The 23,222-nt window shown below is 44.6% G+C and overlaps 2 protein-coding genes across 3 annotated transcripts in view; one reads left to right on the top strand and one right to left on the bottom strand.

The window, feature by feature from the left end:
* Positions 1-1,680, bottom strand: part of RAB8A (RAB8A, member RAS oncogene family) — a 36,580-nt gene extending 34,900 nt beyond the window's left edge. Inside the window, exon 1 of the mRNA XM_030219381.1 lies at positions 1,547-1,680. Within this exon, the coding sequence (XP_030075241.1) occupies positions 1,547-1,670 (124 nt within the window). The 5' untranslated portion in view covers positions 1,671-1,680. The remainder of the gene's footprint in view (positions 1-1,546) is intronic.
* A 12,491-nt stretch (positions 1,681-14,171) lies between these two features.
* LOC115480824 (40S ribosomal protein S27-like) lies at positions 14,172-22,704 on the top strand. 2 transcript variants are annotated; one of them, XM_030219750.1, is made up of 4 exons: positions 14,172-14,389; positions 16,507-16,615; positions 20,264-20,374; positions 22,643-22,704. In XM_030219750.1, exons 1-4 carry the CDS (start codon positions 14,384-14,386, stop codon positions 22,669-22,671), a joined length of 255 nt encoding a protein of 84 aa, XP_030075610.1. In that variant the 5' UTR covers positions 14,172-14,383; the 3' UTR covers positions 22,672-22,704. The 2 variants fall into 2 exon arrangements, with proteins under 2 accessions (XP_030075610.1, XP_030075608.1); XM_030219748.1 differs by lacking the exon at positions 14,172-14,389 and adding an exon at positions 14,897-15,028.
* Positions 22,705-23,222: the final 518 nt, after the last annotated feature.

Below are 23,222 nucleotides of genomic sequence, written 5' to 3'. Positions count from 1 at the left end.
GAGTAGTAGAAATCGGTGAACTTTGCAAACTAACGTAAAGTATAATTGATGTAAATAGGAACAGGATCATCACAGCACTATTCCATTCACAAAGTGCAAAACGGGATAGGCAAAAAATACAGCAGACTGGACAAACTACACAGAAAATAAGTGAATACTAAAAGCAAAACCATCAACATATACCTTCTAAACAGAAGCAAATCCCCCAGCTTTAAGAGAACAGTTGGTAATTCTAGTATGAAGAAAAAAACAACTCAGGAATAGGGTAGAGGCACCTAATGTGGATCCCAAAAGAGGTTATGAGTTAAGGCCCAATATTATAACTAAACAGTGGCCAGTTTATGAAAGACTAGAAACAGTTTATATGAAATTTTGCATACTGGGCACTTGCACCTTTCCAGAACCCTCCATAAACTCTTGAACTTATATAAGACTGCTGTCTTGCTGCCCTGATAACACTGTCAGAAATACCAGCAAAGTGGTGCTGCATCAAAACAAATAATCGAACGTTAAAAAAAATTAATATGATCAAGCTATAGTGTATCTAAGGCAGCCCAAGCAGGCAGGTGGCATCTGCCACAATGCATTAACATCGAAGAGAAGGGGAACAAGTTGTGACCCTGTCACTCCCCCTCCCCATCCCAGCTGCAAAATATTTAGTTGTACCACCGGTTCAAGAATTCAAAAGAACGTGATGAAGCATTTACAACTCGTGTGCAATGAAGTACAGCAAGACTTCCTCCTCAGACCTTCACTTCCCGAAAGCTGTCACTCTCATATTGGCTCCAGAGTCCATCCGGACAAGCAAAGACACCAGCGGTCTCCTCTTAACTTCTACACGAAGTCACATATACAATTAAGTTACATTAAAAAAAAAAAAAAAAAGGAAAGAAAAGAAATGGATTCAACTAACATTCCCTCGTTTGTGTATCACTTGTTACAAATTGGAGGCATCAGAAGACTTTCCAAAACTAAGGGCACGTGAAAATCAGTGCGTTTATTTTTGATAATTTTGCTTCAAAACAATTACAAATAATCTGAACAAAAAAGGTTCACAATATACACACATGAAATTACAAAAAGAAACAAACCTTATGCGAGTCACAATAAAACTCCCAAAATGAACATTCCCCCCTTTTCACCAGATATCTGCTTTTATTAGAGAAAAACTGCTTTTGTTATTAAAACAGGGAAAACATTAAAACATGTTTATTTTTAATAAAAGTACAATATTTTAATTGACAGAGCTCTGGGACGGAAAAGCTAACACCCTGCTCTGGCCGAGATAAGAGAGTAGTGGGGTAAGGATCCTTTACTATCTGCCTCTCAATGGCATTTTTGTGGGGTGGGGGATAGAGGGGGCTGAAACAGGCGAGAATGTTTCAGTCAGTAATTTTGACATTTTCTCCTCAGTAACGACCGGCGGGCGGAACCTCCGCTCGCTCCCCCCCCCCCTCGACGGTGGAGGTCGGGGATGAGGAGAAGTGAACCCATCTCTCTCCTCAATTTCTGGAGAAAAAGGGGGAGGGGGGTCTCACCCACTCACCTATGGTGGAGATGAACGTAGAATTAAAGGCATCCTCAGAGAAGCGGAAGAGCACGCAGGTCTTGCCCACGCCGGAATCGCCAATTAGCAGCAGTTTAAACAGGTAATCGTACGTCTTCGCCATATTACACAGGTTTCCCCCTCCCTTTCGTCCCCACCCACCCCAGAAACAGGAAATAGCAGCCGAAACAGGCAAATGGTTGCTGCATACGTCAATCTTCACCGCCATCCTCTCGATTGGCTTCCTTTCGAGCCCCGCCCTCATCGTCACTGCGGAGGGAATCCCGCCCCTTTCCCTGCCGCTCTCGGGCTAAAGTTGACTTGACTCTGAGGGCGCGGAACGAAAGCGGCCTAGGGGCTTCAACGAATACCCTATTTCGATTGGTTGAATGTCCCATCGCTTAACTGGTCTAGGCCCTTTGATTGGTTAGTGTTGCCGGCCCGGCTGCCGAGCAACTGTTGTTTTAATGAAAGGACTATGAAGGACGAGGGAGGAGGAAAGTGAATGGCTTGGAGATGAAAGCGCAGCTCTGATTGGCAAAGCAACGAATACCCTGGAGAAGTTAGATTGAGACGGCATGACGTCAAAAAGTTGAAGCTGGGTCAGCCCCGCTCAGCCGTCACTCCCATACTACACCCAAAACAAAGCAAACAAACCTATCAGCTGCAGCATCCACGTTGTCGTTTTTGATTGTTGGTTGTGTTTTTATTTGATCTCACTTATATTTTCAAACAAGATTGAGCCAGGCCGGGATTTATTTCCTCTGCTTTCATATTGAAAATGCGACCATACCATGCCTTTGTGGTTATGTTCCACTAATAAAAGTTAAACGATTAACTGGCTTTCTTGAAAGGATTAAACCTTTGAACTAGGAGCAAAAACACACACTTATATATGCAGTATCACAATTCCTCATATACAGCCACAAAACAACCTTTTAGGGTGGACAGTGTTCACAATAACCTCCCTTTATTATCGACCAGATAGAAGTGATGAGAGTTTTCAGTTTTGGCACAGTATAAGTCACCACAAGAACAAAATATAAGAAAACCAATGGACTGCAATAGGGGGTTATAGCCCATTTAGTTGTGTTTCAACAGCTGAGAGATCTGCATGAAACCCTTGATCCAACTGAGTATGGTTCTGCCAATCCTGAAGTAGTCTAAGAGTCTTAGTAGTATACTATGGTTTACCATGTCAAATGCACTAGACATGTCGAATTGGAGGAGAAGTATGCCTTTGCCTGTTGCTATTTCCTGTTTGAATTTGGCAAGGAGGGTGGTTAGCACTGTTTCGGTGCTATGGTGGGGGCAGAATCCTGATTGTGATTCATGCAGTATTGAGAATTTGTGTATTTAATCGGTCAATTGCTTGGTTACCATACTTTCCATCAGCTTGACTGCTAGTAGGATAGATGCTACTGGGCAGTAATTGGTGAGATCGTTTGTTTTTTTCTTGGTATCTTTTGGTAAGGGCATGAGTAGAATGTTGCCGTTTTCCTTTGGGAAGATGCCTTGTTGGAGCATGAAGTTTAGGTGGGATGTGATATCTGTTATGAAGCGATCGGGGGTGGATTTTAAAAGGTAACTGGGGCAGATGTCCAGTTTGCAATGAGTGTCAGTGGCTCTGTTAATCGCATGGGCCATTGTTTCGGCAGTGAGGAGAGCGAATTTTGACCAGATTTGATCTGCTGGGTATTCTCCTAAAGTTGGGTCTAAGCCATTGACGAAAGTTTCAATATCGGCAGTGTTCTGAGGAAGATTGTTTCATAGTTTTACAATTTTTTCATTGAAGTATTTGGCAAGCTTGTCTGCCGATGGGATGTCTGAGTTGGTTATGGTGACTGGGGTAGTGTCCAGTAGTTTATGTACGAGTTGGTATAGTTTCTTTGTGTCTTTGTGATCTGGTCCTGTTTTGGCTTGTCTTATTGCGTATTTATATTTTCTATGTATTTGCTTCCAAGCATTGAGTGTGTGATCGTCTTTTATTTTTATCCATGCTCGTTCAAGCTTCCTGGTTTGTATTTTTGTTTTTTCAGTTTGTCGTTGAACCATGGTACTGGGTTGTGTCTATGTGAAGTTCTTGTTCATAAGGGTGCTATTTCATCTAATATGTTTCTACATCTTTTGTCCCATTCAGAAAGGAAGTTTATGGCATCCATCTATGCTGTCCAGTCGTTATTTTTATATATGTTGCCAGAATATGTTTGGTTCTATTTGGCCCCTTGTGGTGTAGGTTGTTTGTTCTTGAGTGCGATATGAACCCTTTTCCAGACATTTTAGGGATAGGTTTAGTTTGTAGTGGTCTGTCCAAGGCATAATGTGGGGCAAAACAAATCTTCTCAGAATGACCTGGAAGTGGCAGCAGCTCTAGTCACTTGGCAGCCAAGCAAATTCATTTTTGGCTGTGAAGCAGCTGGGGGGCTGGACCTGTTCCTGGAAGTTGCATCATGTGATGTATTGCTCTTAAGACGTGAACTTACTATGACCGGCACATCATAAGTGGCTGTGTGCCCATAATTTTCATGTGTATTAATTTAAAAAAAACGCTACATTAATACAACAATGTGGAAAACTCACAAGCAAAACTACTAGACCTTATTTTTAAAAGATCAATAGGGTGAATGTTTTAAATATGAATACATACAGTACCTAACTGATGCAAATGTGTGTATTAGATGTGTCCATTCTGGTTTCATTTGGTTCTTTTAAAATAACTCAAATAAGACAGTGTACTATCAGGCAGGCTAGATTGGCCCTATTGCCTTCATCTGATCCAATTTTCTATATTTCTGTCACAAATGAGATTCAAAATGCATTCACTAGTCAAAATTAAGAAATTGATCAGCTTTGCTTCTGTTGCTTTTCACCTCAAACCTTGCCATTGCAAATAGTGGCCAGACTATAGTCTCCAGGAATAAAGGAATAGCTGTCACCTAGCCGTATGGGGCCTCTCTACAGTCTTTGTGGCAGGGTGTAGCCAGTAGCCCATTTGGTGGTGGTGGGGGACGACGACACACATTTCCTCTCCTCTCCCTACCACTGTGTTAAAAATAATATCATTGCTGGTAGGGATGCTGAAGTTCCAACGCGATGCTGGCACCCCCCACAGATGTTCAGTTCTTTCGCAAACTGAGCATGCTCAGGAAGCATCAGTGGCTGGAAGCATGCCACAGATTTCCTCGCTCCAGAAGCAGTATGAGGGGGAGGGGCAGCAGATTTCTTTGGCTAGCTGGGCTTTGGCATCCCCGCCAGCCACTGAATGGGTGTTGCAGTTTTGGAGGGGGCCTGAGTGTATGTTTCTGTGTGTGTGTGGGGGGGGGGGGGGGGGGGCAGGCCTTTATGGCTATGCCACTGCTTTGTAGCCTATGATCTCACAGAGTCCTTGGATTGAGTAATGATATGTTGAATAAAGTGACTTAAAGTTGTGTTTGGTTGATCTCATGGACTTAGAAACAGCAGCTTGGTTATAAGCATTTCCAGCTTACCATTTCTTTGGGTTAACCCTACTCCTTTTTCTGTCTATTTTTGTGGGGAACTAGTTCTGCTGTTTTTGCTTTGCTGTTATGATCTCACCACATGGGATCTCTTTTCACTGGCACTACCACTGAAATTAATGTGAGCTTGTAGAGTCTCAGCCTTGCACCCCAATTAACTTTTAGACCCCTTGCTCTCCTTCCCTCACTAATCATAATCACTCCAACGCCACCCTTGGGTAAATAGAATGGTGAAATTATCTCCTCTTATTTCTTTCAGTTTGTGTGGTTGTCAGATCTTTTGTTTTGTCTGCAGCTGCTGTTTGGTGCCCCTCAGAAGCTGCTGCCCTAGGTAACTGCCTAGAGAGGAGTGACATGGTCATGTTTTCTGGCCTAAGTGAATATTCTCAAAGTGGTATTTTGTACTGATTGTAATCTACAGAGAAGTACTTGGGTAATGCCAGAGTAGACAGCATTACAACAGTCCAAACGAGACAGTAATATAAGCATAAAGAAGAGTAATTTGTGAGTTTCTATCTAGGCAAGGACGGACAGCATGGAATTGTCTCAAAACAATAAAACAAGACCTGGTCAGAGCTGCAGTCTGTGGGGCAAACAATAGTTCCTGATCAAGAATGATACCCAAATATTTAAATTGTGTGACCAATTTAAGCAGGCAACCTTGGAGTAGAGGTGAAAGTGATGGGGCATCTTTATTTCCAGTAACCCATCAAGCAATGGCCTTAGATGGGTTGAGGACCAACTTGTTTTGTTTAAGCCAGGTAGATATTCTATCAAGACGTCTTTGGAGAGTAGCGATATCAGGAAGCAGAGGATCAATGTAATGGATGAGCAGGATATCGTCCACATAGTAGTATTCTTTAAGTACAAATTCTTGAATTAGGGTTGTGAGAAGGCTAAGGTAAATATTAAAAAGAAGTGATAAAACAGAGCCGTGGGGAACCCCATATTTCAGGGCCTGTGAAGGTGATGATAAACCAGCAAATTAAACATTAAAAGATCTACCAGTAAGGAAGGAAGAAAAACAATGACGTAAAGTTTCAGTTAAACCTATGAGAGTCGAGTAAGTAGTATAGGATGATCCACCAGGTCGAAGGCTGCTGATAAATCGAGACAAATTAAGAGCGCTATTTTACCATGATTGATTGCATAGTGTATTTCACTAATTAATGATGTTAGAACAGTTTCTGTGCTATATTCTGGATGGAAACCCAACTAATAAGGATGCATAATATTACAGTGGTCAATGTGTTGGAGGAGCTGCCTGAAGACCACCTTTTCAATGAGTTTGGAGATAAAGCAGAGGTTAGATACAGGACGGTAATTTGAAGGTATAGATGGGTCAAGATTATTGCCTTTCAGGATTGGTCGAATGATATAGCATTCTTCCAGCTGGATGGAAAAGTGCCAGACTGGAGGCTGCTATGAACCATAAGAAGCAGTAATGCAAGGAGTCCATGGCGGGGAATGTTAAGCCAAAGCAAGGGGACTGGGTCTAAGGGACAAGCAGTGAGGTTCATAGCAGTGAATATCTTCCCAAGCCAGGTAAAGGATGGCATGATAAATTCTGAGCAGGGACGAAATCCTGTTAGGGATGAAGAAATAGTGGACATTGTGAGGAAGATGGGTGAGAGAGAGTGGAGGATGTGGGTGAACATCAAGCAGCGGGATAGATTGTTGGAGTGACTGTCCATTTGTTGCAAAGTAACTTGCTAATTCGTAGGTAGTGGGGCATGACAAAGAAGCCTTATGAGATTTAGTAGAAGAGAGTTTTGACAGAATAGCAAATATTTTTTGAGGTCGGTTGACTACATTAATCCTATTCATCATTTGTGGTGTTTTCAAGTAATTTCAATGGATTTTCTTCAGGGTGTCATGCAGAATTGTACTAGATGTTAATCTTCAATAGTCTTAATGAGCATATAAAGATTTTGAATAATTTTGACAGTAAAATAGTAGATAATGGTTCATCCAGTCTGCCCAATAAGATAAACTCATAGCATGAGTTGCAATATAACATATATATTCTTGATCTTGATTTGTCCTTGCCATTTTCAGGGCACAGACTGTAGAAGTCTGCCCAGTACTGGACTTACTCCCCAACTACTGGAGTTGACATTGAAGCCCACTCCAGCCCATCCAGATCTGTCTAGCCATAATCGGGACATAGACCACAGAAGTCTGGCTGGCATTGGCCGTATTTGCCAATTACTGGAGATACCGTCTAAGCCTGCTAAGTTTGTTTTGCTTCCATTCTCTTTCCATATGGGAATCCTTTGTGTTTATCTGTAGGGAAAGTATTGGGTTAATCATTTTTTACATATACAGCTTCTGGACAAGAAGCACTGTAGTTTGTTCTTAGACATGCTTTTGGCTAGCTTATAACACATGTTTATCCAAGCTTAGAAGGTATGATACAGCTGCATGTAAATAAAAGTACAATCATGTACTAATTGTATGGGTCATGAAGTTCATCTAAAAGGAGGTTACTGGGAAAATTAAAAGTAATGATGCAGGTGCAGGATGAGGTAAGACATGGAGAAATGTAGATTTATTTATTTATTGCATTTGTATCCCACATTTTCCCACCTTTTTGCGGGCTCAGTGTGGCTTACAATACATTATGAATGATGGAAATACAGTTTGTTACAATTCGGTTATGGATTACATTGTGAAGAGTTATACGAGACAAAATCAAAGTATCGTTAAGGAATATATCAATGGAAAAGGACATTGAAACATTGGAAGGAAAACAATGGGAAACTAGAGGGTCTGAGGACAATATATAGTATATAATAACGAAAAACATATGGGATACATTTTCTGTGACTAAAGGTATGAGTGTGGTGAGATTTCAGGATTGAGAATTCATAAGTGGATGTATTGTTGTATAACTGAACCGTGAGTGTGGATTTTATATGTTTTGGTTCTTTCCATAGATTTTATCAAAAATATGTGTTTTCAGTAATTTGCGGAAGTTGGTTTGTTCGTAGATCGTTTTCAGGTTGCGCGGAAGTGTGTTCCAGTACTGCGTGCTCATGTAGGAAAAGGTTGACGCGTGTAGCGCCTTGTATTTCAGGCCCTTGCAGTTAGGGAAATGGAGGTTGAGGAAGGTTCGGGATGGGAAACTGGGCAGATAGACCATATAAGGGAATAGATAATTGGACAAACAGGATAAGAATTGATCTAATGGTGAAAGAAGGTATATAATAACAGGGGAATTTGTATAGAGTCAGACAACCTCCTGACTGATGTTGGAATTTTGTCTCTCTTGCGCATGAATAAACCTGTTTGTGTCTAAACCTGCTTGATCTTTTGGGATTCGTGAGTATATTGGTTACATTCTTTTAACATTATCCTATGTATTTTTTAATTCTGTTACCATTTTCATCTCTACCACCTCCCATGGGAGGGCATTCCAGACATCTACCACCCTGTCCGTGGGAAAAAATGTCTTCCCATTAGTGCGTGGTAATTTAAACAAATTAGCCTGTGAACTCTTACATAACACTTGCCATATTGGGACAGACCAAAGGTCAATCAAGCCCAGTATCCTGCTTCCAACAGTGGACAATCCAGGTCACAAGTACCTGGCAAGATCCCAAAACAGTAAAACAGATTTTATGCAGCTTTTCCTAGAAATAAGTAGTGGATTTTCCTGAGTCCATCTTAATCATGGCTTGTGGATTTTTCTTGTAGGAAATTATCTAAACCTTTTTAAAACCTTGCTAAGCTAACTGCTTTTATCACATTCTCTGGCAACGAATTCCAGCGATGAATTACACATTGAGTGAAGAAATATTTTCTCCGATGTGTTCTAAATGTACTTAGTAGCCTCACTGCGTGCCCACCTATTTTGTAGGTAGTGTGCTAACTGATCAGTGCTGGCATGTCCACTCTCTGCCCCGACACACCCTCCCTCTGCCATAAAATTTAAAATATTTTTTAGCACACAGCTTGTGCACGCTAATCTTATACTTATCACAGGACCTCCTGCAGCAAGTCCTTTTAAGCTGTGGTACGTACACGCTAGTAAAAGGACCCCTAAGATAAGCTCCCAGAACCAGCCCCTGTAACATATAAATGCCAAGGCCTCTTAAAGCGTATTATCCTTAAAGCATTCATATCCAAGAAGTATAACCTATGCACACCAGCACACACCAGAAGTCCTATTCTTTTCTGAAATGTACTTTATTGACTAATTTACTCACAGTTAGTAGACTAATTTATTGACTAATTTACTTACAGCTAGTAGGTTCTCAGAAGTTACTGCTCCAAGGCAAAGGACTTTGTTATTCTGAAACTGTATCAGTGGGTTGAGGTGGAAATTTGAAGAGAAAGAAGCTTTATGGCAGAGGTGGTAGAGTTGTCAGGCAGATGAAAGCAGTTCAAAGATGGGGTGTTGGGTTTGTGCAATATCATTAGAAAGAGGGAGAGAGAGATAAAAGGACAAGTTCACTGCAGGGGAGCAGGGACATGTGCATCCAGAGACAAGATAGAAAATCTTGTCTGGACTCCTGGGGACAGAGGTCATCAAGAAAAACACCCAAAAGCCCAAGGAGGTGAGATAGAAGGACCAATAGGGACAGAACTTGAGACCAGGTAGCAGAGATGGTCATAACGGGCAGTCCTGGACTGAAGACACAGGCTATACCTTTGCTGACTAATCAGGACAAAAATAGTATAAATAACCAGGAAATGACAGCAGGTAGATAAAGGAATCAAGCTCAGCTGAGAAAATGAGGAGGCATTTGCAGGAGAACAGCCCACTAATAAGGAGCTTTATACAAACAAGCAGGGGTGGCTGCAGTACAGGTGAGACTACATTACACACAATGCATTGCTCATATATCATTACAGGAAGTGACTGTAGCAGTAAAAATCCTTACAAGTGAGAATAACATTAAAGGAATTAAACACATTTTAGGGCTACACTATAAAAGCTAGCATAAGGCTGCCAGGGGCAGAGCAGCCAATGCATACATTTATGCCTGCTCTGAAGAAGACATTAAGGTGTGCATACTGTACACATCTACTGACATATTTTATAAAATACAGGGCTGCCGAGAAACTGAGCCAGGGGCCCGCTGCTGGCCCCCCCATAGCTACGGCTGTCACTTCCCTCTCCTGCTCCCAGGCCACCGGTGCCACAGTCCCCAGTCTCCACCTGCCTACCCTCAGCTCCCTTGACAGCTCCCTTCTCTCTGCCACCAGGCCTCCTGCATTAAAAAAAAATATATATATAAATTGGCAGCGCCAGCGAACAGTGCCTCGTGTCTGTGTGAAGGCGGCAGATCGCCTCGGGCCTTCCCTCACTGTGCCCAGTCCTCGCGGAACATACGAGGACGGGACACAGTGAGGGAAGGCCCGAGGCGATCTGCCGCTTTCACACATACGCAAGACGCTACTTGCTGGGGCTGCGCTGCCGATTTAGAGATATTTTTTTAATGCAGGGGGCCCGATGGCAGACAGAAGGGGGCTGTCGAGGGAGCTGAGGGTAGGCATGTGGAGACTGGGGACTGCGGCGCCAGTGGCCTAGGAGCAGGAGAGGGAGAGAGACCCCGGTGCCGGGTCCCCCTTGGAGGCCTGGGCCTGAGAAATTTTGCCCCCTGCCCCCCCTCTCTGCGGCCCTGATAAAATACACAGGTACACCATAACTCCATCCCTGCTCCACTCAGACTTTGCCCCAAGAATGCCTATAAGTGGCACATATATAAGGACATGCTGTCATGTTGCTGCACATACTTATGCAGGTATGTACTGCACAGTAATTATGTAAAAGGCCTTTCCACATGTAAAATAGCTTTTTAGACATGGAAAAGATTTATAAAATTATTAGTAGGTGCTCCTAGGGGTTTAAAATGAGCGGAGTAGGCCGGGACAGCTCTGTCATTAGGTGGACTAGGCGTATGCCTAAGGTGGTTGAATTTAAGGGGGTGGCGGCACAGTTTCAGTGTGTGCAAGAGCCTTCCCCTTACCAGGCCTGCAAGAGCCTACATCCTCCTGTGCCAGCTTTGAGCTTAGTGAACAGCGAGCACTGTGCAGGCTCACATTCAAACAGGATAAGGGGTAGGAGAGGGGAAGGGGAGATGCTGGCTATGGGAGGGGGGAGTAGAATGGGGTAGGAGAAATGCTGGCCACGATGGTAGTGGGGAATAGAAAGGGTGTGGAGGAGTGGCCTAGTGGTTAGAACACTAGTCTTGCAATCCAGAGGTGGCTGGTTCAAATCCCACTGCTACTCCTTGTGATCTCAGGCAAGTCATATTATCTCAGGTACAAACTTAGATTGGGAGCCCTCCTGGGACAAAAAAAAACTATCCAGTGTACCTGAATGTAACTCACCTTGAGCTACTACTGAAAAAGATGTGAGCAAATTAAAAATATGACTTTGACAAAAATTGATTATTGTAACTCTCTATTTGTGGGAATACAATCATCCCAACTCCAAGCCCTACAGATCATCCAAAATGCAGCTGCACAACTGATAACAGGAGTCCCAAGATCTGATCACATCACACCAACACAAAAAATTACACTGGCTTCCTGTGACATAGAGTTCAATTCAAGACTCATTATTTCTTCTCTGGTTTCAGGGCTGTTTTTTTTTTCTTTTTGTTCCCTTTTTTTTGTGTGTTTTTGGCTACATCCACTTCATTGATCATGTTCTATCTATCATCAAATGCCCAGCAATTGTTGGGAGTGGAGGAGTAGCCTAGTGGTTAGCACAGTGGACTTTGATCCTGAGGAACTGAGTTTGATTCCCACTGCAAGTCCGTTTGACTCTGGGTGTCACTTAACCCTTCATTGTCCCTGGTACAAAATAAGTACCTGAATATATGTAAACCACTTTGAATGTAGTTGCAAAAACCTCTGAAAGGAGGTATATCAAGTCCTATTTCCATTTCCCTTATTTAGGACTATGTAAGTGACTATTGTTACCCCCACCTTCGGGATATAAATGTAGTAAATAAAAAGTGTGGGGGGGGGGGGGGAGTAGAATGGGGGAAGGAGAGATGCTGGCCACAGTGTGTATGTGTGTGTGAGAGGGGGAGGTACAGGGTAAGGGGAGATGCTGGCTATGCAAGGTGTGGAGGAGTGACCTAGCAGTTAGAGCACTGGTCTTATCAATTCAGAGGTGGCCAGTTCAAACCCCCACTGCTGCTCCGTCCTTCTGATCTTGGGCAAGTCACTTAACCCTCCATTGCCTCAGGTACAAACTTAGGTTGTGAGCCCTCCTGGGACAGAGAAATATCCAGTGTACCTGAATGTAACTCACCTTGAGCTACTACTGAAAAGGTGTGAGCAAAATCTAAATAAATAAATAAATAAATAAAGGTAGGGTTGGGAAGTAGCAACGTATCTTACACTAGGTGTAATTTTGTGCCCAAGCTTTGGGTAGGCTGGTCTATAAAAGCACACAGATACAAGGAGCATATGATGCCTGTAAGCCTTGCCTTTCCTAATTAGATCAACTACTACTACTTAACATTTCTAGAGCGCTACTAGGGTTACACAGCGCTGTACAATTTAACAAAGACAGACAGTCCCTGCTCAAAGAGCTTACAATCTAATAGACAAGTGAATGGTCGGTCCGATAGGGGCAGTCAAATTGGGGCAGTCTGGATTCACTGAACGGTAAGGGTTAGGTGCCGAACGCAGCATTGAAAAGGTGGGCTTTAAGCAAAGACTTGAAGACGGGCAGGGAGGGGGCTTGGCGTAAGGGCTCAGGAAGGTTGTTCCAAGCATAGGGTGAGGCGAGGCAGAATGAGCGGAGCCTGGAGTTTGCGGTGGTGGAGAAGGGTACTGAGAGGAGGGATTTATCCTGTGAACGGAGGTTACGGGAGGGAATGTAAGTGGAGATGTGGGTAGAAAGATAGTGAGGGGCAGCAGACTGAGTGCATTTGTACGTAAGAAGGAGAAGCTTGAATTGAATGCGGTATCTGATCGGAAGCCAGTGAAGTGACCTGAGGAGAGGGGTTATATGAGTATATCGGTTCTGGCGGAATATGAGACGTGCAGCAGAGTTCTGAACAGATTGAAGGGGGGAGAGATGGCTAAGTGGGAGGCCGGTGAGGAGTAAGTTGCAGTAGTCCAGGCGAGAGGTAATGAGAGCGTGGACGAGAGTTCGGGTGGTGTGTTCAGAGAGGAAAGGGCAAATTTTGCTGATGTTAAAGAGGAAGAAGCGACAGGTCTTGGCTATCTGCTGGATATGCGCAGAGAAGGAGAGAGAGGAGTCAAAGATGACTCCGAGGTTGCGGGCAGATGAGACGGGGAGGATGAGGGTGTTATCAACTGAGATAGAAAGTGGAGGAAGAGGAGAAGTGGGTTTTGGTGGAAAGACGATAAGCTCGGTCTTGGACATGTTCCGTTTCAGGTGGCGGTTGGACATCCAGGCAGCAATGTCGGATAAGCAGGCCGATACCTTTGCCTGGGTCTCCGCGGTGACGTCTGGTGTGGAGAGATACAGTTGGGTGTCATCAGCATAGAGATGATACTGGAAACCATGAGATGAGATCAGGGAGCCCAGGGAAGAGGTGTAGATTGAGAAGAGATCTCCTGCTACAAAATTACCCTCCACCTCTGCACTAAAACAGCTACAGATGCACCTTAAAAAATGGCACTACAGAAGAAACCTATGTGTTGTAAGTAAGGCTGGGGAGCACCAAAAGCAGCAGCTCCTTGTGATCTCGGGCAAGTCACTTAACTCTCCATTGGCCCAGGTAGAAATAAAGTACCTGTATATAACATGTAAACCGCTTTGAATGTAGTTGCAAAGACCACAGAAAGGCAGTATATCAAGTCTCATTCTCTTTCCCCTTCACAACAGGGGCTCCTATCCGCAGCATTGCTGTTAGAAATTCACCAGGGCAGCAACCTGAGAGGGGACCCAAAAACTGGCCTTCAGCCGATGCCTCCTTTAGCTTGAGGCAGGTTTGGGGCCCCCACGGCAATTGCCCTGTTTGCCACCCCGCCTATCAGATTCCCACAAAACCTGCGAATCCAGCCGCACAGCCTGTCACCAAGTTGTGACAAGGGCTATGTGCTGGCAGCTTCCATTAGTACCATTAAAACTACAGCAAGACTCCGTTTTGAGATACCGAGCGCCCATCTTGCAGTTTGCAACGGGTTGCATCATATACCGTGGGGAGAGGGGGCGGGGGAAGGAGGCGGAGGCACAGCAAATGCCAGTCAGCGGCCCTGACAGCCCCTGCAAACGGGCCCGGGAGCCCCTGACAGGAAACAACATAAATAAATCCACGTTGCCAATCCCCGTGCAGCAGAAAGAGTAAACAGCGAAGGCAGCTAGCAGGAGATCGGAACTACAAGAGCGCGTCCAAAAATGCCTGTGAGTCGAGGGATAGGGGTGGGGATTAAGTAATCAACAGGGGATACTTATTACTTGCATAGGGGGAGCTCAGCTCAGGCTGGGGTTTGGACTTTTTATTCGTGTAAGAAGACATGACTAATACGTTGGAAGGATCGTGGCCTTTTCCTACTTCTGTTTGTGCTATTCTGTTTGCTAAAGAAGGGGGTAAAGACCGCCCCCCCCCAACCACTCGTGCAGTGTCTGCGCTGCAAGGTGTGTTTTGTGCCCCCACCCCCATCTCTGGCAGGGGCTTGGTTGTGGGTGGGGTAGTGAAAGTAAAAAACATGTTGAGCGCAGCAGGACATGTGCGGGCATGCCCGGGCAAGTCTTGCTTGCAAGGAGAGAGTGTGCGAGTGAGTGTGTTGGGGCCGGGGGGTAGGTAGGGGGCGGGTGTTAACACTTTTAAAAGGGTAACCAGGATTCGGATCGAGGGCTTTGGTGCGTTGGGGGGGGGGGGGGGGGGGGGGAAGAGTATACTATAAATAGTTATTCTTGTAGCAGGACTTTGGAATGAAGTCTGGACTTTGCAGGCAGCTTGGTTTCGAGTATGAGCAAATCAAAGCCTGGGTGAGAGTGGCGGATGGGGTCACGGATTTTGACAGACAAAATGATCAAGAGGTAAAAAGAAAAAAAGACTTCCGAGAGGAGCACACCCACGAATCCTACACTAGAAAAACATTATCCTCCACAAATGTGTAATAAATCCCAATAAATAATACCCAATCAAAAATAAAAAAAATGGAGAAAAAGACGTCTTGAGACAAGGTTCACAGAGATCACATCCAATCATTAACTCGTTTGAGTGTAGATATTCACAGAAACTTTACCAGAGAGGTCATTTTGGATTAAGCCTTTTTGATTTGGACTTTAATTATGGGGTGGCTTGTTGCAGTTGTTGAGGGGCACTAATGTTTTGGAGAAGGGGTATAAGGACCAAGGCCCTCCTTTCGTCTGTCTTGTTGGGATATAACATGCCTCAATTTGAGTTGACTTTATTTATTTATTGCATTTGTATCCCACATTTTCCCACCTCTTTGCAGGCTCAATGTGGCTTACAATACATCATGAATGGTGGAATTATATAAGATAGACATTTAGTATTACAGAAGGAAGTTGGGTAACATTTTGTTACGCTGGAAGTTATTGTAATCTGTAAATTTAATACAATTAAATACAATTATACAATCATAGGAGCCAACTCTCCCCCAATATTGACAAAATTCCTTCTATGTGTCCAGGGAAGGGTTATGTCCACTGGGTTTAGCACCCCCAATAATTTTGAAAAGTTGGCTCCTGTGTACTTGCAAGAGGAGTAAAACCCATGATATTTGGGCACAAATTTTGACCCTGGGTCACACCTGGCAAAGGTGTGGCCCACCATTCCCCGCTGTCTACTGTTAAATGAAGGACCTTGCCCTCCTTGTGCTGTATAATATCCAATTTTTTTAATTATAGTACTGGGCTCTTGTTTTAGCCAACTCCTAACAGATTTTTGTAAGACATAAACAGAATAGACCTTAAGGTTGCTGTCCACTCCTTTTCTAGTACCAGGTAGAGTGTTCAGGCCAAAGGGAAAAAAAACATTCTTATACATTCTGCTTTAAGTTGTTGTTTTTAGTGGAGAAAATCCTCATGTGTTTTTCTGATCCGACTCTGTGGGAATGTCCTACTTTCATACAGCTGGAGTTTGGGTTTAAGTAAATTAAAAAAAAAAAAAAAAAGCTTGGTGTGTTTGGATTAGGGGGAGGGGGGAAGAGCCATCTAATGGACTGAGTACTGGACTGTGTGAGATCTTTGGGGGGGGGGGGGGGGGTAATCCAAATTCTGGTCTCCCCTTGTGTGACTTGTCAAACCGTGTTATCTCCCTGTGCAAACTGGCAAATTATTTGCCTCTGACTTTCCAGACTGGCAAATAGAAATACTGAAAAATAAATTCAACATTTCAACTTTGCCAGTTTTGATTTGTCAAGGTTGAACTGATCCAGCCTGTACTATTGAATTGCTACTCCCAGCCCCCCCAACCCATCCTTGTTGTGCTTGAAAAGTAGCTATTAACTCCAAGAGTTTTAAATGTTATAATGTTCTTGGATTTGCAGCTTGCTCAGGATTTCCTTCACCCTCTCCTGGACAGGGAGAGGCAGAGACACAAGAAGAAACGCCTGGTTCAGAGTCCAAATTCCTACTTTATGGATGTGAAGTGCCCAGGTAATGGGAAGCCCTGCTGAGGAAAAGGAGGTTTTCATTGTAACAGTCTCATAATAAATGTCAACAGATAAAGACCTGCACAATCCATCCAGTTTGCCAGCAAGGTGGCCAGAGTTGAATCTGGCGTTCTGCACAGGCTCCCACTTCATGGTTACCCACTGGTATACTTAAGTACTAATTTTTGAAACAGAAAAACATCCCTAAACAAGAAAAGTGGCAGATGGATGGGTTTATTTATTTTATTTATTTTTGGAAACTCATTTGAGATGTTTTTCTCTGCAGTTCCTCAAAATCACAAGGGGGCATGCCAGAGGCGTATTTTGGGGAAGAGCTAGGATGGGCTTACAATTTGAACATTTTTCTGCGATAATGGAACATGGACAAAATGTCCAGGGCACAAAATAGGACGTTTTTATTTAGACCGAACATCACAACTAAGTTGCAAAAAGGTGGCCTAACTGACCAGATGACCACTGGAGGGATGAAGGCATGACTTCCCCCCCTCCCCATAATCCCCCAGTGGTCACTGACTACCTCCCACCCTCCCCTAAGAGATGACAGTGACAGTACATACCAGGCTGTACGAAAGCTACAGATAAAATGGGCAGTCCTCTTAGAGCAGCAGTCCCTGGAATAGGCTAGTGGTTGGCGCAATGGACTGTAGAGAAGGGGACCCAGGCCAGTATCCCACTCTAACTGGTACACTTGTGATGGAAAGTTTCCAAAAACCATAAAATACCTACTGAGCCCACATATAAGTGACACCTGCAGGCCTAAGGGCTATTGCAGTGATGCACAGTTGGGTACTGTACATTTTATTCTATTCCTGGAGGGCTCACCATGCAATATAAGGGACTTGGGATGTGATGTGTACATGTGACCTTTTATGTGAAGTCCACTTCAGTGCCCCCTAGTGTGCCCCACTGCTCTGCTGGGATGCAGTCTACTAAATATTGGCCCTCAGACATCCCAATAGCTTGCTTTTGTTTTTTTGTGTTTTTTTGTTGGATTTTTTTTTAGCAAAATGACCACAGTTGGATTTGGATGTCATATTGAAAATGCCCCTCTTAATCTCTATCTCCCCTTGCCAATGTTAGAGCACAGACTGTAGAAGTCTGCCCGGCCCTGGTCCCACTTCCCAACTACTGGTATTTTGTATTCCTCTTAGTAATAGTTGCCTATGTTGTGTGGAGTTCTGCAGTGTGAAAGAAATATGCCCACAGGGGTCGGCCTCACCTATAAGCTGAGTTGAACAGTAAAAAGTCTTTCAAAACAAGTCAAGATTCTTTTAGTTTCTAATCTAACAATGTTACACGCCAACAGCAGTGTATTAGACGAACTGGTAGAGCAGTCTGAATGTTCTTGTCAGTCTGAGTTGAAGTTTGTAAAAATGTACTCTTCAAAATAAAAAAAGAATTATAATATATGGTAAATGTATTATTTTACAGGGCCGCCGAGAGACTAGGCCGGGCCCGGGGCAAGGCCGCCCCGCCTCCACCCCCTGCCGCCCCGTCGCTCCCCCCGCCGCTGCAATCTGCGGTCTCACCTGCCTGGCTCCTCGGATCCGGGCCCTCTGCATTCGAAACAGCAGTCACAGATCGCCTCCCTTTGGGCCTTCCCTCCCTGTGTCCCGCCCTCGTCTGATGTAACTTCCGGTTTCCGCGAGGGCGGGACACAGGGAGGGAAGGCCCGAAGGGAGGCGATCTGTGACTGCCGCTTCGAGTGCAGGGGCCCCGGAGCCGAGGAGCCAGGCAGGTGAGACCAGGAACTGCAGCGCTGGTGGCCTGACCCCGGTGCTTGGCCCGGGGAATTTTGTCCCCCCTGCCCCCCCCCCCCCCCTCGGCGCCCCAAGTCGGCGGCCCTGTTACTTTATACTTGTATCTTTGTGGAATGGAGGAGTAGCCTAATGCTTAGTGCAATAGCCTGAGAACCAGGGGAACTAGGGTTAATTCTCACTGCAGCTCCTCGTGACCCTAGGCAAGTCACTTAACTTTCTGTTGCCCCAGGTACAAAATAAGTACCTGTATATAATATATAAATCGCTTTGATGGTAACCACAGAAAGGCGGTATATCAAATCATATCCCTTTTCCTTTGTCCTGGATGTGAAGTTATATTTACCGGCACTTTAGATTCAGAAGAAAACATTTAAAGCCAAATATCAGTCAGAGCTGGAGTCAGTCGGAATCACAGTAGAAGAATGGAGGAGTCAGAGTCGCGGGTTTGGTGTACCGATTCCACAGCCCTGCTGTTATTGCTTGGCAAATTTAACAATAAAATACAACCCTTGTTTTTCTTTTCTGATGGCCTGGCCTTGTTCAGGAAACAACATAGGGCGGGGTCAGCAACGTCAGTCTTTGAGGGCTTCAGCTCAGGTTTTGCGTGAGATCTATTTTCATGCACTGAAAACCTGACTAGGTTGACAGCCCTCGAGGACTGAGGTTGCCCACCCTCGACACGGGGGCATGTTTACTAAAGGGTGTAGGATTTGACGTTAACGCATTTTAGTGCGTGTTGACTGCAAATCTAATGCTTTTTGAGGGTATGTTTTATGCAGGTTGTGTACTAGCGTAGTTAGTGTGCGGTAACTGCTAAGATTTAACGCAGGTGCACATAGCGACATCTATGTAGGAGGTGCTAAGTGATCCAGCATTAGTTGAGTTAGTGCGTGTTACCTAGAATGCTCTAGCAGAATAATGTTTCCTTGCCCATGTCGTGTCTTCTAGAACAATTCCCTAATTTGTGCACTAACAAGTATATTACCTCAGAATGCCTTAACGCCATCATGCAGTGCTTCTGTTAGCCCGGGTTAAGGGCTTAACCTTTAGTAAACATGCCATGTAGTGTATGCCAGAAAATAATCTTCTTGAGATATAAAAACCTCTGCAAACCTACCAGGACTTCAGTTCACGTCTTTTTACAGTTGTTGAAAGTGCATCCAGGGCTGGGGGGAAATTACCCAGCCACGATGGTTAAGACCCCCTCCTCAGTACTTGGCAAGTGGGAAGTCTTGTGTCTCAAAGCGCTGGGCTTGGGGAAACCCACATGCATGGTGTTTGGGTTGACCAAGAAAGCCAGATTTAACCTGGTTCACTAAGTGCGGTTACCTTTTTCGAATATGAAACCTATTGGTGCATGAGGACAGGGAACATTAACATTTGCACTCAAGGAAAACGGGGGAAAAATGCAGCAGCAGCTTTTTGCAAGGATTCTCACGTATTGCAGGCTTAACACACACAGAGGCTCATTTTCAAAGCACTTAGCCTCCCAAAGTTCCATAGAAACCTATGGAACTTAGCCTCCCAAAGTGCTTTGAAAATATGCGTCTTTAGCATGCGATTACCATAGGAGTTGCTGATAGGGAGGTCGCTCCCAAGCAATGTTAGTAGCTGACTTCAGTTTTTTTTAATCCTGTTATGCTTATGGTCTTATTCTGAGATCTGAGGAATAAAAAAAAGCAGGACTGTAATGTGTTCACATAGTGGGGTGGGATCAGGAGTAGATCCATCTTGTCTCGAAAAATCCAGAGCTGGCTTTTCACCCTTGTTCCTTACTCAGGAGAATGTAGTGTGATTAGTCCTGCGCACTGTTCCCTTGTAGAAAAAACAGTGCAAATCCATTGGCTAACTGCATTGTTTCACGTCTCCAGGCTGTTACAAGATCACTACTGTGTTCAGCCATGCTCAAAGCGTCGTGCTATGCGTCGGCTGCTCCACGATTCTCTGTCAGCCGACTGGAGGGAAGTGCCGCCTTACAGAAGGTGAGTCTGACACAGCTGGAGAGCTCTTGTTACCAGCACACTTCCCATAGACATGGGGAGGTTGGGAGTTTATCAAGTTTCTCCTACATATATGCAGGGCTGTTGGGGTGGAGCTGGAGTTGTTAAAGATGTACCGACTCCAGCGTCAAAATAAAACTTATAATGTGGCTCATTTTCAAAGCCGACTTACAAAGTTCGATAGGTTACTGTGGGGCTCGCTTTCAAAAGAGAAAAATGTCCAAAAAGTGGCATTTGGAGGTTTTTCTCACCAAAACTTCCAAATTTGTATTTTTGAAACCAAATTTTTAAATGGTTTTGTATGAAGTCCGTCAGAAGTGTGTTCAGATTACAAGGGGGCATGTGAAGTGGGCATTGCTAACACTTGGATGTTTTTCTGCCATAATGGAACAAAACAAAAACATCCAGGTCTATAAGTTGGATGTTTTGGTCTAGACCTGTTTTATTAATGAAGTAGTAAAAAAGGCCCGTTTCTGAAAGAAATGAAACGAGTGCTAGCAAGGTTGTCCTCTAATGGCAATTATGTTTTAAGGGAAATGTTAGGAGAGAGTATGTGAGTAAGTGTGAGAGAGAGAGTGTGTGTCAGAGAGAGAGAGAGAGAGAGAGTGTTTGTGATTGAGAGAGAGACAGAATGTGTGTGTCTGTCTGTCTGTATCAGAGTGTAGTGTGTGTCCCATGTGCACCAGTTATGCTCTCTCCCCTGCATTCATCCATATGCAGCAAACGTCCTCTGTGCTGCATCCATGTGCAGCATCTCTCCCCTGCCCCCTCCATCCATCGTGGTGCAGCAATTCTCTGTCCGTTGCCCTCCCCCCCCCTACAGGTGCATCAACTGTGCATTGTCCACCCCCTCCTCCTCCTCCCCTCTTTCTCGTCTCAGGACCCCCTCCCCTTGGTGCGAGCCTGTTGTTCCTGAGGGCGAGACGGCTGTCCCCCCCCCCCCCCCGCCCCGAGCACATGAAGAAGGCAACCACTCGGTCCCTGGTTGTCCAGCGAATTATTGAGGGCAAGCAGGAAAGATCCCCAGTCTTGCCTGCCCGCTGCTGGCGCTGACCCTCCCCCGCTGCCGGATCACTCTTCAAAATGGCCGCTGAGACTTCTGCTGAAGTCTTGGAGGCTGCCCTTGTAAGTCTCGGCGACCATTTTGAGGAGCGATCTGGCAGTGGGGGAGGGTCAGTGCCAGCAGCGAGCAGGCAAGACTGGGGATCTTTCCTGCCTGCCCTGAAGAATTCGTTAGACAACCTGGGTGACTGGAGGGGGGGGCAGGGGAGAGAGGAGAGTCGGTGGACATGGGTGGCTGGAGGGGGGGGCAGGGGAGAGAGGAGAAGCTGGGAACCTTTCCCTTCCAGCCTCCCTCCTTTCCTAGGTGGGGGGGGGGGGGCGTGTGTCTCGGAGCGTGTTTGCGGTGGCAGCGGTGCTACCGGCACAGTTGTTGCCGGCGACGGCTGCGGACCCAGGGGGGAGGGCATCGTGTGTCTGGGAGGGGGGTTGTCAGGGAGGCGGCGAGTGGCTTGCAGGGGGGTGGTAGCGGCGGCAGTACCAGCAGTATTGATGCCGGCGATGGCCACAGCCCTTTACGCACTATACCATTTGTAAATACAAGTAAAGATCCAAGTGTAAGTTCTTGATAATACTGTAAACACCAAGATGTGTGCACAAATCCACAATGTAGCCTGTTAATGAAAATAATTGTTTGCACTTAATTATTGGCACGGATTGGCTCATTAGCCAATTTAGTTGCACACACATCTCAGGATAAAGCGCAGTTTTTGCCTGCATAAGTCTGCGGCTCATTTATAGAATCCGGGTGTTGATGTAGCCGGGCAGACTGGATAGGCCAAATCGTTGGCTGTTAACATCCTGTGTTCTGTGCCCCTTATCACTGGTAGTCAGGAAATACGAGCAACCAGTTTGAGTCCTTTTGCCTATCATGTCACAGCAGTTACAAAATTTGATTTGTGCCTCTAGTTAACCACAGAGGTGCAAGTTTAAAAAAAAAAATTAATTACCAGAAGCAACTTCTAGGGCTGGAGTGCTGTGGCATGAAAACTCAAGCACATGTTCTGGATACAGCCTTCCTACCGTCCCAACAGTCAGGGGATTCAACCCCCCTCCCCTTGTTCCCTAGTGCTATGCCTCCAAGTTTCCATCATCTGACTACAGATGCCTCAGAACCTGAGTGGGTTGTCAGGATATTTTCTCTTGCTTTTCTGCACAGAAATTTATTGTTTTTTTTTCCTTTCATTTCAGGCTGTTCTTTCAGAAGAAAACCGCATTAATTATCCTTCAAATGATATGGTGGAGCAAAAAAAGAAAAGAGACCTCTTCAATTTATTCCTCACCCTAAGGGTGCAAACCTAATCTTTCTTTCCAGTGAAGTTTTGACATGAGCATCTGAGATTGGAACAAATTACTTTCCTATGGAATGTCAAAAAAGAATCCCCTCCCCCCGACTGCCTGTTTTTTTCTAGAGGTCTTAATTAAACTGTAATCGTCTGCAGATTTACCAATAGGTCTTTTAAAGGCTTATTTAAGAAAAAAAGGATGCAAAATAGCACTTGAATTACTGCATTGTTGTAAACAAATTTGGAAAGCAGAGGTGATTATAGGTAATCATTTTCATGATAATATGAAGTGTATTTTCCAGTTTTTGTCCCTATTTATTAATGTTTAGCATTGTTTGTTACAAATGCATTTTATGTAGTGTGCTTTGTGCATGATAATGCCAGTGGATCCAAATTCTATAAATGGTGCCTTAAAATTTGGCGCCAAAACACCACGGGGCTAGCATGATTCTATAAATTATGCCTAAAGTAAGGCATAGTTTATA

This window comes from Microcaecilia unicolor, chromosome 11 (genome assembly GCF_901765095.1).
Source record: "Microcaecilia unicolor chromosome 11, aMicUni1.1, whole genome shotgun sequence".
NCBI classification, from domain to species: Eukaryota; Metazoa; Chordata; class Amphibia; order Gymnophiona; family Siphonopidae; genus Microcaecilia; species Microcaecilia unicolor.
The sequence above is the reverse complement of the archived record's forward strand: the minus strand, read 5'-3'. Positions and strand labels throughout refer to the sequence as shown.

Excerpts from the sequence above, each read along its gene's own strand:
- LOC115480824 (XM_030219748.1), top strand. The coding sequence starts at position 14,921 with ATGAAGTCTGGACTTTGCAGGCAGCTTGGTTTCGAGTATGAGCAAATC. Across the intron at positions 15,029-16,506 it reads ACAGACAAAATGATCAAGAG|CTTGCTCAGGATTTCCTTCA; the intron begins GTAAAAAGAAAA and ends TTGGATTTGCAG. Across the intron at positions 20,375-22,642 it reads GAAGTGCCGCCTTACAGAAG|GCTGTTCTTTCAGAAGAAAA; the intron begins GTGAGTCTGACA and ends CTTTCATTTCAG.